Source organism: Cnephaeus nilssonii, assembly GCF_951640355.1.
Source record: "Cnephaeus nilssonii genome assembly, chromosome: 22".
NCBI lineage: Eukaryota > Metazoa > Chordata > Mammalia > Chiroptera > Vespertilionidae > Cnephaeus > Cnephaeus nilssonii.
This window is the reverse complement of record NC_137093.1, coordinates 27599343-27614213: the sequence shown is the minus strand read 5'-3', so window position 1 is coordinate 27614213 and position 14871 is coordinate 27599343. Positions and strand designations below refer to the sequence as shown.

At 72.3% G+C, this 14871-nt stretch overlaps 1 protein-coding gene across 2 annotated transcripts; it reads right to left on the bottom strand.

Moving 5' to 3' along the window:
- Positions 1-304: 304 nt before the first annotated feature.
- Positions 305-13400, bottom strand: ADORA2A (adenosine A2a receptor). 2 transcript variants are annotated; one of them, XM_079763269.1, is made up of 3 exons: positions 13280-13400; positions 5131-5698; positions 305-1917 (listed from the first exon to the last, which is right to left on the bottom strand). In XM_079763269.1, exons 2-3 carry the CDS (start codon positions 5463-5465, stop codon positions 1008-1010), a joined length of 1245 nt encoding a protein of 414 aa, XP_079619395.1. In that variant the 5' UTR covers positions 5466-5698; positions 13280-13400; the 3' UTR covers positions 305-1007. The 2 variants fall into 2 exon arrangements, with proteins under 2 accessions (XP_079619395.1, XP_079619396.1); XM_079763270.1 differs by lacking the exon at positions 13280-13400 and adding an exon at positions 6160-6241.
- Between the last annotated feature and the right edge of the window lie 1471 nt (positions 13401-14871).

The window sequence follows — 14871 nt, the reverse complement described above, 5'->3', positions numbered from 1 at the left end:
TGGTCCCCACGCTGTGCGTGGAGGGAGAGCAGCTGGGGTAAAGCCCCTCCCTCCCCGGCCCCTCACAGGGACCCCGGTCTCGGGGCTGCACGTGGGCATCTGAATTCTGGTGCGACCAGGCAATCTGCCCCTCAGAGGCTGAGAGCGGGGAGCCCCCCCCCCCCCCCCGCCCCCGGGCAGGCAGGGTGTCTGTCTGTCTACAACATGCACGCAGACTCTCACACACACGACACACGCCTGTACATGTGTGCCAGGCCATGTGGGACAGGGAGAGGAACTCAGACGCCATTCTGGTCGGACAGGCTTAAAACACAACTGGCTCAACTTTTATTTTATCTCAGAAAAGACATCCCCTTCGGAGGGAAAGGCAGTTGGGGCCTCCACCTGGGCCGGCGCAGCTGCCCGGCTCACCCCGCAGGCCAGCCCGCACCTCCCAGCCCCTTCCGCTCCATCGCAACGCCCCGTCCTCGGCCCAGCTTCGTCCCCCGGGACATGGCTCTGGGCCGCCGGGGGGGGGGGAGAGGGCCGCCCGGGGCTCCGGGGCCGACTCCCGGTGCCCGGTGAGCAGCAGGGCTGGCGACAGGGAGGGACAATAATAAAATAAAAAGGGCATCTTCACGCTCACATTTTCTCCTGGAAAACAGAGTCAAACGCCACTTGCAGGCACAGCAGCTCCCAAACCCTCGGGAAGTCTGGGGGGTGGGGAGACAGGGCCCCTAGGAGCCACGCCCCAGCCTCGGGGCCAGCGGCCTGCTCTGCAGAGACAAGGTGGCCCTTCTGGATGCTTCCGGCGTGGGCACCGGACCCTGCCCAGCCCAGCTGCTCCGGTGCTGCGCTCCTGGCCGGCACAGTGTCCCCGCGTGACACGCTCGCTCTCAGGCTCCCTCCTGGGCCGCGTGGGAACCAGCCGGGAAGGGAAGGTCTCGGCGCAGTCGCCCTTCCCCCACCGACCGGACTGGCTCCCCGACCAGGGAGAGCAAGAGTCCCTTCCCGGGGCGGGTGGCTCATCAGGACACGCCTGCTCCGTCCTGGGCCAGGGGGCCCGCGAGGCCGGGGGAGTCCAGGCACGGCCCCCCGAGCTCCTGGCTGAGGAGCTCCACGTCGGGGAGGCCCGCGTTCCCAGGAACCCCGCGGGCACCCCGTCCGCTCTCCAGCCCCAGGGCGTAGCCGTTGGGCCGCCGCTCCGGGCGGGGGGCGCTCCCGTTGGCCAACCACCCAGGGGGGTGGCCGTTGAGCCGGAGGCTGATCTGCTCCCCGTCGCTGCCCGGAGCCGCCCCGGCCCGGCCGCTGGCGCCGCCCGCCTTGAAGGCCTCCCGCCGCCGCAGGACGTGGCTGCGGAGGATCCGGCGGAAGGTCTGGCGGAACTCGCGGATGCGGTAGGCGTAGATGAAGGGGTTCACCACGGAGTTGGAGTGGGACAGGATGATGGCCAGGTACATGAGCCAGGGCGGCGCGTGCCGGCACCGCGGGCAGAAGAAGGTGAAGCCGTTGATGATGTGCAGCGGCAGCCAGCACAGGGCGAAGAGCCCCACGATGATGGCCAGCGACTTGGCGGCGTGCACCTCCTTCTGCAGCGTGGACCGCGCGCGCTCGCCGGGCAGCGGCTGGCCGTCCATCTGCTTCAGCTGCCGCCGGGCGGCCAGGAAGATGCGCAGGTAGATGCCCAGCATGAGCAGCAGCGGCCCCAGGACGCAGGCGAAGAAGTTGTAGTAGACCATGTAGTTCATGGGCACCACGTCTTCGAAGAGGCAGGCCACCCGGCCCTCCCCGCAGTCCCGCGAGCCGTTGCTGCGCTCCTCCCGGGGCCCGCCGCAGCTGTTCCAGCCCAGCATGGGCGTCAGGCCGATGGCGAAGGACAGCACCCAGCACACGGCGATGATGCCCTTGGCCCTGGCACCCGTCACCAGGCCGTTGTACCTGGGGAGAGGAGACCAGCGTCAGGGGCCCGCGCCCTACTTCCTGCCTCAGTTTCCCCACGGGAGGGCAGGCCCCCTGGAGAGGCAACCACTGCACCGTGTCCGGGTGATTGTCGGTCAGCATTACAGGTAGTCCTGGCACTTTGTCGGTTTGGTCTGAGGAAGTTACTAAGTGATGACGGGGCGGGGGGGGGGGGGTGTCCTGGAGGCAGCCAGTGCCGCTCAGCCCCTCCCTGCCAGGCAACAGGTGTGCCCAGCGCGGCCGGGTCCCAGGAGGGGCCGGACAGCGGGTTTTCGGGGTAAAATCTCCCATGGCTTCCGTGTGTTTTTAAAAAATATATTTTTGTTGATTTCAGAGAGGAAGGGAGAGGGAGAGAGAGATCGAAACATCAGTGATGACAGAGAATCAGGGATCGGCAGCCTCCTGCACGCCTCACACTGGGGATCGAGGCTGCAACCCGGGCACATGCCCTGACCGGGAATCGAACCGTGACCTCCTGGTTCACAGGTCGCTGCTCAGCCCCTGAGCCACGCCGGCCGGGCTCCCGTGGCTTCGGTTGTGTCAGCTCATTCAAATGAAGAAAACAAGTACCTGGTGGCCTCGGACCTCTTCGCTAGCCCTGGCTTATGGGTGGGGAAACTGAGGCCCAAGGAGAGCATGTTCCAGAAGCCGGAGGCCACTCTGGAGCCGCAAACCCAAAGTCGCCAGGAGGTCAGGGTTCGATTCCCGGCCGCCTCAGGCGGTAGTGAGCTTCCGGGCCTTGGAGGCAATCAAGCAGAAGTGAGCCGTGATGGGGATGGGGATGGTGTGGAGGCCCTGGAGGGCCCTGCCGGGGGCTTTTCACTTGGCTCTGCAGCAGCAGACCCGCCATGAGGCGTGAGTGAGCCGCGGGACGCGGGCCTGGCCCGAGGCTTCGGGACGCGGCTGGACAGCTCTGGCCTGTCCCATCTCCGGCCTGTCCGCAGGGACCTCACAGAAAGCCCCTGGTGGGGACAGGAAGCCCTCGAGCAGCGCTGGCCCCGGGTGCGGAGCAGGTCGGGAGGGCTCCCAGCGCTGCCCCCGGGAAGGGCCGGGAGGCGGGCAGGGCAGCTGCACCCTTGACTTCAGGCTGCCGGTGCCGCCGGCGTCATTCACGTTTAGAAACACCAGGTCCCTCTTGTTCAAAAGGAAGCCCTCGGCCTGAGGCCCTGGACCAGGTCCCCAGGAGCCGCCAGCACGGGCCCAAACGGGACAGTGGCTGAACCGCAGCCCCGACCCAGCAGCCCCCGGACTGCCGCTGGGACTTAGCGCCGTCACATGGGGACCACCCCGGAGAGGGAGCCCAGAGGGGTCAGGAGGGGGGGCCAGAGCCACCGCCCACCCTCGGAGGACCCGCTGCCTCCCTGGTCTCCAGCTCCCAGCTGCCCCTTCCTGGGGGCTCCCTCACCCACACGGAGGGCTCACCCCGTGATCCAAGAGTACCCCAATTCCAGGGGGGCTCCATGTGCATCTGCCCTACACTGTGAGCCCGGGCTGGCCTCACACGCCCCTGCCTGCCCCTCTGCCTGGCCCAGCCCACAGGCTCACCCCCACCTCTCCCCGCCTCTGCCCAGGAGGTCACACCAGCCCTGCGGCCGCAGTGCCCGGGGGGGGGGGGGGGGCGGGGGTCAAAGGCGCTCTCTGCCCCCGGGGAAGGCGGAGCACCCCCTCCTCACCTCTCTGGGCACCAAGGTCCAGGAGCCCCGCCCGGGCCTTCCAAGGCTTTGGGGGGGGAGGGGAGGGGGGAGCACAAAGGGCCGAGGTGTGGGCGGAGCTAGGTCCTGTTGGGAAGGTGGTGGGAGTTGGAGGGAGTTGGAGGGCGTGGGGACAGGTTCCTGCTCCATCCAGGGCTCCTTCCAGAACCTCCCGCAGCTCAAGAAAGAGCCGAATCCCCCCCCACGCCCTCAGGGGCTTGCCACTCAGCCGCCCCCTGGGCCCTCAGCCCCTCTGTGAGCTCAGAGGCCCGGCCCCTCTTACAGACGGGGACATGGCCCAGAGGGGGACAGCGGGCTCCCCAGGGTCACACAGCGCGTCCCGCCCTCCTCCACCAGAAACATGGAGCAGGAAAAGGCAGCCCGGCCCTCCCCATGGAGACCACCGCCTCGGCTCTCCCTCCTGCTGCTGCCCTTGGGGGGGGCGGGGGGGGGGGAGAAAGTGAAAGTGAGGCTGGGTTCCCACCAGGCCCCGCCCCGCCCACAGCCCGCGCAGCCTGCCCTGCAGTGGGCGCCAACTCTCCGCTCCCGTCCACCTGGGAGCCACCCTCACGGCCTGGACTCCGCCTGCCGCTCTGCCTGAGGCCGGCCCCGAGCTGGACAAGGGTCCTGGGCACCCTGGACGCAGCCTCCTGCCGGGCACACGGCCAGCCCCTCTCCTCTGAGCCGGGGGCAGGAACGCCGAGCGGGGGCAGGTTCTGGGGGACCAGGGCCACCAGCTCCCACGGACGGGAGTCACGGTGGGTGGCCTCCGTGCTCGCGCCCCGGCCCCGGCCCAGCCGTGCCGCCACCACCTGTTTGGGGCTGGGGTGCCCCCTCCTCTGAGGCCTCCCTGGGAGCCAGGGGCAGGGAGGTGGGCGGGAGGCCCCAGGCGGGAGGACAAGTGCAGCCGCGTCCCTGGCTGGGGCGGCGGAGCCACACGTACATGTAGCCTCTGGGAGAGCCTTCCTGCACCCGTGGCTGGAGTCACTTCCCAAGATTCACCGTGAAAACCCCCCGCCAGCTCCCCCCAACCCCCCCGCCCCCCGCCCCCCACGCACAGGCTGGTTCCCACCCGGCACTGGCTGCCGGAGGCTCCTGTGGCCTCCACTTCCCCTCCGGGCACCTCCTCCTGTGCAGACCTCAGACCTGCCCCGGGAGCCGGGAGAGCTGGCGGAGGGGGGCGGGCTTCTAGCTCCGACCCTGTGGTTTCCCGGGGTGGTCCCCCCCCCCCCCCCCGCTGTGTGAGCACACTGCCCAGGCCTGGGCCCGGCGGAGCACAGCGGCCTCGTCCCGGGGGGGGGGGGGGGTCTAGGAAGGGCCGGGTGCCCGGTGCCACAGGGACCCGCTGGATGCGGACGCCTGCTGGCGACGTGCCCAGCCCGGGGCAGCCTGGATGGAGCCCCGGGGCCCTGTCACCTCAACGCCCTGACCCCACAGCCCCGACCCCGAGCGTGGGTGCGCCCGGGCCGCGGGCACAGGCCAGACCCGGCGCGGCGCTCACCGGAGGGGGATGCGGATGGCGATGTAGCGGTCAATGGCGATGGCCAGGAGGCTGAAGATGGAGCTCTGGGTGAGCACCAGCACGAAGCAGGCGAGGAAGAGGCAGCTGTGGCAGGCCGCGCAGAAGCCGATGCTGATGGTGATGGCGAAGGGGATGGCCAGGACGCCCACGGCGATGTCGGCCGCCGCCAGCGACACCACGAAGAAGTTGGTGACGCTCTGCAGGTTGCTGTTGAGCCACACGGCCCAGCACACCAGCACGTTGCCCAGCACGGCCAGCACGGCGATGGCCAGCTCCACCACGATGTACACGGCCAGGGGGCCCGTGACGGCCATGGCCGCGGGCGCGGGGGGGCGGCGAGCACGCGGGCCGGGCCAGCTCACGGTCCATAGCTGCGGCGCACCGGCCGCCCAGCCCCGCGCCCCTCCCCGCGGGCGCCCCGAGAGCGTGCCTGGGGGGCTCCCTAAGAGCTTCTGCGCGGCGGACAAGGCGTCTCCAGGAACCAGGCCGCCCCCGGGGGTTCCGGCGGCATCTCGCTCAGCTCGGCGGCGTCAGGGTTCCCCAGCACCTGCGGAGGAGAGGCCCGTGAGGGGCTGGCCGCTGCGGGGCGGGGGGGGGGCACCACTGGGGTCCCCCGAGAGGCCTCCGCCCAGGGAGCAGGACCCTCTCAAAGGGAAGTCCCTCCCGTTCGTCCCTCCCGCTCAGCCTCTCAAACCTGTGAGCCCCGGTCCCTGAGCTCGCTGCCCCCCCCAGCCCCCCCCAGAGCCCTCTCACCCCCCGCTCTCCAGGCCCCGCCTGCTCTCAGGCCCAGGTCGGGAGCAGCTGGAGGGCCCTGTGCTCCCTCGGAAGGAGCCGGGCGTCTGGTCCTGGGCCCCGTGCGGCAGCGGCAGCGGCAGGGGAGCCCCCCTGCGCCCGGGGGTGGAGCAGGCCCCCGGGAGCCGCCCCGCAGCCCCGCCAGCTGCCGGCACGTGGGGGGGGGGGGGGCGGGGCGGCAAGCTCCCCTCCCTCCTCCCACGCCCGCTCCCCAACCTGCTCGGCTGCCTGGCGATGCCGCACTGGGTGCCAGGCAGCCATGGGGCCCAGCCAGGACGTGCTGGGCGGCTGTCCTTTCTGGGCCTCAGTTTCCCCCTTGAAACGTGAGGGGGACGGACCCCGCAGAGCCTCCGGGGCCGTTTCAGCGCTCGCCCCTGATCCTAGGAGGAGGAAACACAGTTCTGCAAGGGCTGCCGAGTCAGAAGGCCCGGCAGTGTGAGGGTCACTGACGCCCGAAGCACAGGCGGGGGGCTCGGCACCCCCACCCAAACGCCCAGGGCACCCGAGCCAGCCCCGGGGCCTCTTCCCACCGCCTGTCCCAGCCCGTCACACGTGTAGGCTCGTGTGTCCCCTCTGCCAGACCACCCCCTCCAGCCCCGGCTCCCCGGGCCCCGGTGTGTGCGGGCAGCGCCTGCCGCCGGCCGGGACAGGAGGCTGGAGCCTGCAGCCCCCCACACCCAGGCCGAGGGGCTCCCTCTCCCCCAGGAAACGAGGGGTCCAGATGACGGACCATCACCGACCCACCTGGCCACCCACCTGGCCAAAGCACACCCCACATTTCTCGGGAGCCGAGGCCTGCTGCCCAGTCCCCCCTCGGCCCCGCCCTGGAGGCCGGCTGACTCCCTGTGGGCAGGATGCCCCGCGTGGACGGGCCTCGGGCCTAGCCCCCCTCTGCCCAGCGGCCCCGTGCCGGCCTGCGTACCTCCCCCTCGCCCCCCAGTCCTCAGGGTCCCCCCAGTCCTCAGGGTCTCCCCAGCCCTCAGGGTCCCCCCAGCCCTCAGGGTCCCCCCAGCCCTCAGGGTCCCCCCAGTCCTCGGGGTCTCCCCAGCCCTCAGGGTCCCCCCAGTCCTCAGGATCCCCCCAGCCCTCAGGGTCTCCCCACCGCCTCTGTGTCTGGGCTCCCGTGAGCAGCACTGGTACCAACACCCTTCCTGCTGTCGGGGTGCCCACACCCCAAGTCTCACGGGAGACCACAGACCCTCTGGCCCAGGCCAACCCTGCCAGAAGCTAAAAACACACCCAACGCCCCTCCAGCTGGGTCCCCTCCAGGCCGCCTCTCTGCACGCTGCCCCCCCATCCCCCCCCCAGCCGTCCCGCAGGATCTTCCAATGTGGCCAGCAGTCCCGGTGAGGCTGGCCTGGCCCACAGCCACTTGGGCATCGGCCGGACCAGGCTCTCCCGCCCGAGCACAGCATGCGGCCGGAGGCACCGCCCGGCGGGCAGGGACCCCAGGGCCCCGAGGGCGGCCGGGGGGCGGAGGTGCCGTGCCTGTGGCCTTTGCTAGATTCTGTGGTGCCCGCGCTCCCCTTACGGCCAGTGAGGGGCCCCTTTGTCGCCGACGGGAACTAGCAGCCGCTGCCACGCCGTCAGCGTGAGACGCGCCTCCGGCCCCATGCCCCGCACCTGCGCTGTCCCGGGGCGCCTGCCTGGACACAGCACTGCACCCCAGACCTTCTCAGCTCGCCGTATAGCCTGTGTGTTCACTGTCCCACGAACCCCATCTCACAGATGAGGAGCTGAGCCCCAAAGAGGCTCAGGACCTCTCCCCAGCCTCGCGGTAACAGGGCAGATCTGGGCAGGGAACTGCCCGCGGGAAACAGCAGCGGGAGAGTTCCTGGGTCCCCCCCCCCCCCCCCCCCCCCCGCCCGCAGGCCCTCTCGCTCCCCTCCCTTCCCAGGCCTCCCAGAGCCGCAGGGAGGTCGGGCGTGGGGAGGGGCTGGGTGGGCCAGGACCTGGCCATTTCCTGACCCTCGCTGTGGCTGTCCGTCCACGGAGTCCCCGAGGCTTCGGCTGCCGCCAGGAGGGGAAATTAAATATTAATCACGTATCATTTCCCCGCCGTTGTCCCTCGTCGGGGCCAGAGCTGAGGGCAGGCGCTGTCCCCCGCGCCGGAGGCACATGCCGGGGCACGTGCGAGGGGCGAGGAGGGACAGGCCGGCAGCCGCTCCGCCCGCGTCGTCCCGCCTTCCTCCCCACCCTCGCTGGCCTGGCGGCTTTAATTAAAGCTCCATTTAATCAAAACCCACATATTTCCCGGCCCCGTTCTGGCTCTTTGCATGTCGGGCTAGCGAGGCTTTCTGTCCACACGCCCCGACGGTGGCTGCGCCCCCCGGAGCCTGCTGGCCGCGGGGGGGGGGGTGCCCGCCAGCTTCCAGGCCAGGCAGGACCCCCCACCTCTGCTCCTGGGGGCGGCTAAGGGCATCCGGAGCCCCGCTGGTGACTCAGACCCGGCACAGCCACACCGGGCCCGCTCCTGGGCTCCCGAGGCCCGGCCTCGGACCACGGGGCCACGCTCTCCTCACAGATGTTTCCCAAGGACCCACTCCGGGCCACCAGCTGCTGAGCCTGGTCCTGGCAGGGCCCTGAGCCGACAGCAGGGGGCCTTACGAAGGATTTGCCCCAAGAGACTGTCCTGAGGGCCAGCCGCCACCCTGGTGATGGCCCAAGACATCGAGGCCCTTCAAAGAGGTAAAGGAAGGAATAGCGTCCATCACCGAGAGCGAGGACTGAGGAGTCCACGGGCAGAGAGGAAACAGGTGTAAGGAACAAGGAACACCACCCATCACAATCCCACATCCAGACGTTCCTATCAGAAGCGAAAACTAGAGGGACGGAGGCCGAGAGCACGGGCCTCGGGGTGCAGGGGGGGGTCTGACGGCCGCACACGGGAACTCACAGAAACTCCACCGGCGACGCGGTCTCCCAGGAGAGAGGCGAGCGCCGGGGAAGGCAGGTGAAGCACGGACCGGACCGGGTCAGGGGGCTCCGTGGGAGCGCGCAGAGGGCAACAGGCAGCTCAGCTCCTGCGCCCAACCACAGCCGCCGCCGGCCCGGCCCTGACGGCCTTCGGGGCGGCCCGGGCCTGGGCACGAGACTCCCAGAGCCCTAGGGCCCGGGGGCCCCCCGGCCCCTGATCCCCGGGTCTTGGCAGGTGTGAGCAGCCACCAGGTCCTGCCGCCTCTTCCCTCCCTCCCTCCCTCAGGGCTGCCGGCGGCTCCAACTTCAGGGACTGGGTGCAGGCGGGGCCTGGTCCCCGGGCAGGCACCCAGGGGAGCCCCCTCCCCCACTGCCCCTGGGGTGTGTGGCGGCTCTTCTCAGCCCCTGGGGGCAGGATGTGGGCAGGAACAGGGCGGGGATTCAGCCCCCTGCACAGAGCGTGGCCCCCGAGGAGACTCCACATCACCAGCCCTCAGGGCGGCTGGCCTGCGGGAGGGGCAGTGCCAGGTGCTGGCCGCCGGGCCTCCCGGAGGGCAGCTAGAGGACAGGAGGGGGGACCCTCCTGGGGACCCTGAGGCTCGATGATGTGGCCCCGGAGGCTGAAGGGAGGGGGCAGGAGGTTCAGCCAGACCACCGGGCGCAGCCGCGGGCCCGGCCTGGTGCCACTCAGCCCCCTCTGCGGACCCTCGAACCCCACTCCCCGCCTGCAGGGCCCCTGGGGGCCAGCGGTGACGGCCCCGTGGCAGGTGGGCAGCAAGACAGCAGCCTGAGGCCTCTGGGCAGAGACCCCAGCCCAGGCCCCGAGCTCTCACCACTGATGCTGCCCCTGCAGGGTGCGCGGGGCCTTGCCTCAGGGGCCGCGGGGCTGCCCAGGAGCGAGGTGGGAGCCCCAAGGGGGCCCAGCCCCTGCCCAGCCCCTCCTGACCCAGGCCGGTCCCACAGGCGCTGTGGGCCCAAAGGGGCCTGGACGGCTTCTCAGAGAAGGGGTGTCAGCTGGCCTGGGAGGACAGGGAAGGGGGTCCGGGCAGAGGACGGCTGGGAGGACAGGGAAGGGGGGTCCGGGCGGAGGATGGTCTGGGAGGACAGGGAAGGGGGGGTGCAGGCAGAGGACATCTGGGAGGACAGGGAAGGGGGTCCGGGCGGAGGATGGTCTGGGAGGACAGGGAAGGGGGGGGTCCGGGCAGAGGATGGTCTGGGAGGACAGGGAAGGGGGTGCAGGTAGAGGGCGGTCTGGGAGGACAGGGAGGGGGGTCCGGGCAGAGGACGGCTGGGAGGACAGGGGAGGGGGGTCCGGGCAGAGGATGGTCTGGGAGGACAGGGGAGGGGGGTCCGGGCAGAGGACGGTCTGGGAGGACAGGGAAGGGGGTCCGGGCAGAGGACGGTCTGGGAGGACAGGGAAGGGGGTCCGGGCAGAGGACGGTCTGGGAGGACAGGGAAGGGGGTCCGGGCGGAGGACGGCTGGGAGGACAGGGAAGGGGGTCCGGGCAGAGGACGGCTGGGAGGACAGGGAAGGGGGGTCCGGGCAGAGGATGGTCTGGGAGGACAGGGAAGGGGGTCCGGGCAGAGGACGGTCTGGGAGGACAGGGAAGGGGGTCCGGGCAGAGGACGGTCTGGGAGGACAGGGAGGGGGGGTCCGGGCAGAGGACGGCTGGGAGGACAGGGAAGGGGGTCCGGGCAGAGGACGGCTGGGAGGACAGGGAGGGGGGGTCCGGGCAGAGGACAGTCTGGGAGGACAGGGAAGGGGGTCCGGGCAGAGGGCGGCTGGGAGGACAGGGAAGGGGGGTGCAGGCAGAGGACGGCTGGGAGGACAGGGAGGGGGTCCGGGCAGAGGACGGCTGGGAGGACAGGGAGGGGGTCCGGGCAGAGGACGGCTGGGAGGACAGGGAAGGGGGTCCGGGCAGAGGACGGCTGGGAGGACAGGGAGGGGGGGTCCGGGCAGAGGACAGTCTGGGAGGACAGGGAAGGGGGGTCCGGGCAGAGGGCGGCTGGGAGGACAGGGAAGGGGGGTGCAGGCAGAGGACGGCTGGGAGGACAGGGAGGGGGGGTCCGGGCAGAGGACGGCTGGGAGGACAGGGAGGGGGGGTCCGGGCAGAGGACGGTCTGGGAGGACAGGGAGGGGGGGTCCGGGCAGAGGACGGTCTGGGAGGACAGGGAGGGGGGGTCCGGGCAGAGGATGGTCTGGGAGGACAGGGAGGGGGGGTCCGGGCAGAGGACGGCTGGGAGGACAGGGAAGGGGGGGGGTCCGGGCAGAGGACGGCTGGGAGGACAGGGAAGGGGGGGGTCCAGGCAGAGGACGGCTGGGTGGCAGGGGAGCCCCGAGGGGCCCTGGGAAGCTGGGGCGTCTTCCTTCCGCGGGGCCCCTCCCTGTGGAGCGGGAGGCTGCTCTTCCCCTCCGTCCAGACCCCCGGCCCCCCAGGATCCACGGCTGCCACGCCCCGGGCCCTCAGGACTGTGGCTGGGCTGGGACCTCCCACCACACGGTCCAGCGAGCCGCTCCTGCCCATCTCCTTCCCCGCCATCGGGGTCCCGCGCAGCCGCCAGGGACCCGCCCCGGGCAGGGCACCCACCGCCCTCAGCCCCCTCCAGGGGCCGTCATGTTTCCCTGGCCCAGACCCCTTCCCGGGGGCGGGGACTCCTCCCTTTTGGTAACTCGGCCCCTGACTCTGCGGTCAACTCAGCACCGCCTGACACGCACCCCAAAACCCCTCCCCACCGCCCTCCACACCCGCCGGTCTGGCCATCCCCCCCCCCCCCCCCCGCTCCCTGGGCGCCGCCTCCAGTGCAGCCTGAACTGAGGAGCCCCTGGGTGCTAGGCCGGCCGGGCCATTTCCAGCTCCGGGGGGGGGGGGGGGGGGGGGCGGTCAGAACAGCGGCTGCGGGTTAGGTCCCTGCGGATCCACCGCCCAGCCGCGGTCTACACAGCGGGCACTGCCCGGGCCACCAGGGACCCTGAACTTTGCGGGGTGCCAGGCCCTGAAGCCACATGTCCCTCTGGCAGCGACCCTTGTGGTGTCCCCTGACCCACGAGGCTAACAGCCCCTCCACGGTCCCAGCTCAAGCCCAGCCCCCCGCCCCCCGCAGCCATGCCCGCCTCGCTGCCCCACTCCCGGGGGAGCGCTGCTCGTGAGAAGATGGGATGGGGGCCCCCCAGGCCCGAACCCCGGTGTGGGCGGGGAGCTCTCGGGGCCACTGGGGGGTCCTTGGAGCAGCCGTTGTCCTTGAGGGGCTCCCGGGCTGCGGGACAGGGGGTGGGGGCCTGCCCTTCACGGGCCAGCAGAGGGGGTCACACACGGTGCCCAGGGGTCACCAGGCGGCCCCCGACCACAGCGTCCTCCCGACCCCTGGGTCTCGAGCTCCTGTCCGCCCTGGAGCCCACGGGACAGCTCTGGGGGCGCGAGGCGACAGTCTGGGGGTGCAGGGCGGGCGTCACAGTGCACAGCAGGGCCGAGAGGAGCTCAGGGCCCGGGGGGACGCGGGCCTGTGACCGGGAGGCAGAGCCGGCTGCCGGGCGGTGGTCTCCCCTCCCGGGGCCCAGCCGGACCCCAGGCCTGGGGAGCGGGGGGAACGGGGGACCCCCTTCCCGCTTCAGGCTTCTCCCCGCCCCAGCCCGGGCCCATGTGGGCGCCTCGGCCCCCATCGCAGTCAGGGCCTCGGGAGCTGAAGCGGCGGCCGCGCCGGGACTCAGCGGGCTCTGCCCCCCGGAGCCGCCCCCTCCACTGGGCACCGTCCAGGGCGCGCCCCCACCCGCCGGCCGCCGGTCCCTCCTGGACCCCAAGTCCGGTCCCCGCCACCCCATCCACCGGACGTGCCCGCGCTCAGCTCTCTCGCCGCCCCGGGCGTGCGGGGTGCCCGGCGGGTGCCCACGGCGCCCCCTCCGACCCGCCGCGCCGGCTGCGCCACCGACCGAACCCGCGTCCCGCCCGCCGCCCCGGCCTCCGCCCGGAAGGTCCCCGCGCCCGGGGCGCCCAGACGGACCGAGGGCGGTTCCCGCCACCTGCGGGCCGGACGCCCGCCCCGGCCCCTCGCCGCCCGCGCCCCGCGCCCGTCCTCCCGCCTCCCCGCGCACCTTCCGGGCAGTCGGGGCGGCCCGAGGGCGGGCGCGCGGTCCCCCGGGCTTAGGGTGTGCGCCCCGGCAGAGCCACCCGCACCCGCCATCCGGGCGCCGCCGCCGGGCAGGCTCGGACCCCAGCCCGCGAGCTCCCTCCCGGCGGCGGGGGGAGCGGTCGGAGCGGCGGGCACCCCAAGTGGGAGGGACTGGAGCCGCCGGCCCTGCCCCGGCCGGGCAGCCCCGACAGCCCCGGGCCCCCGCCGCCCGAGACCCTCGGGCCTCGGACCCCGGACCCCGGACCCCGGGCCTCGGACCCCGGACCCCAGACCCCGGACCCGGACCCCGGCTGACCTGCCGCTGCGCGCCGGCTCCGCGGTCTCCGCTGCCGCTCGGCTCCGGCTCCGGCTCCGGCCGCGCCGCTCACGGGCGCCCCCTGCAGGCGTCTCCGAGGCTGCGCTGTCCCCGCCCCGCCCCGCCGCGCGGGGAAACCGAGGCCGAGTCGCCGGGGAGGCCGCGGGGCCGGTGCAGCCACCGGAGAGCCCGGCGATGCCACCGGAGAGCCCGACCTGCTCCCCGGGCTCCGCCACCGCCGCCCGCGACGTGTCTCCGCCCCGGACGCCCCCGCCCCGCCCGGAGAGGCCCGCACTCTCCCCTCCGGAGGCCCCGAGCCCTGCTGGGCGGGGTGCCCTGGGCCATGGCCTCCCAGTGCCCAGCGGGGCCTTGGGCAGCGCCCTGTGCCCGCTCCGGGCTCCCTTCCTCCCGTGGCTCCGGGCGCCTGGAGGCAGCCCCGCCTCCCCACCCGGCTGGGCCCTCGGGGCGCGCCCTGCCTGCCCCCCAGCCTGGCCCTCGCTCCCCAGTCTTGTTTGGTCGGGGAGGGGTGGGCCCCTCAGCTCAGAGGATGCCTCTGGCCCCCATGTCCAAGGGCCCCGCTGCCCCTTCCAGCCCGGATCGGGGGCCCAGGCCCCGGAGCAAAGGCAGGGGCGTCACTTTCTGCCGCAGATGAACCGGGGACCCCGGGGCCAGGCGAGGTGCTCCCCCAAACCCCCGGCCCACGTCCTGGAGACTTCAAGTCGTGACCAGCCTCACATCCGGCCCCAGCCCAGCCAGCAAGGGACCGACCTTTGACCCTCGCATCTGGAGACTCGGAGTAGCTGATGCATCAGACAGCTGGGCTGCAAGGGCGGCTGCACTGACTGCCCGGGGGCCGAGGGGCCTGCCCGGGGCCAGCTGGACCCCAGGGCTGAGGCCGGGGGGTGTCTCTGCACAGCGGCTGGGAGGAGCCAGCAGGTGGGAAGTGGGGTGCAGGCGCTTGGCCGCACATCTGGAGCCAGAGCCTGGACCGTGCCCACCACTTGCCCTGACTCCTGGCAGCCTCGGTCCCCGGGCAGCTCCCGGGCTCTCCCCAGGGCTGTGCCTGGCGCCTGTGCCCATGCGGCCAGCTTGGCTCCCAGGTCGCCCTCCATGAATGTGCCGGGGGCCCTCCCTCCGAGGCAGGGGAGGGGTGAGGAGGGCAAACCGGGAGGAGCCAGGGCCCCAACACACCTGGTGGGGCGAGGCGCCTGACAGTGCTCACATGGGACCACCCCGAGCCCCCCACGCCTTTCCGACCTCCAGCCCGGCCGTCCCAGCACCCCGCCCCCCTCGTCCAGGCCTTTGTGGAGTCCCAGCTGCATATACCATCCCCCCACACCCTGGAGCCACCCCTCTCTCCCAGGCTCTAGCTCACCCCATGAGGGGGCACCTCCCCCTCCCCCCTAGTTGGGGACACTGTCCTGCGCTGGCTGGGCTGCCTGTGTGGGCTCCTCCCCCTCGCCTCCCCTGTAACGTGGGCTGTCTTGGTTCTGCCCGGCACCTCCTGGGCCAGCGTCAGACCGGGAGGTACCAGCTGGGGGCCCCTGCTCTCTACCACTGCCGCTGGGACTCCTGTGGGGTAAACGCCTCCC

Bases quoted from the DNA above. Each gene is read 5' to 3' on its own strand.
- ADORA2A (XM_079763269.1), bottom strand. From the start codon at position 5,465: ATGGCCGTCACGGGCCCCCTGGCCGTGTACATCGTGGTGGAGCTGGCC. The intron at 1,918-5,130 runs GTGAGCGCCGCG...TCCTCTCCCCAG, and splicing joins GCCATCCGCATCCCCCTCCG to GTACAACGGCCTGGTGACGG.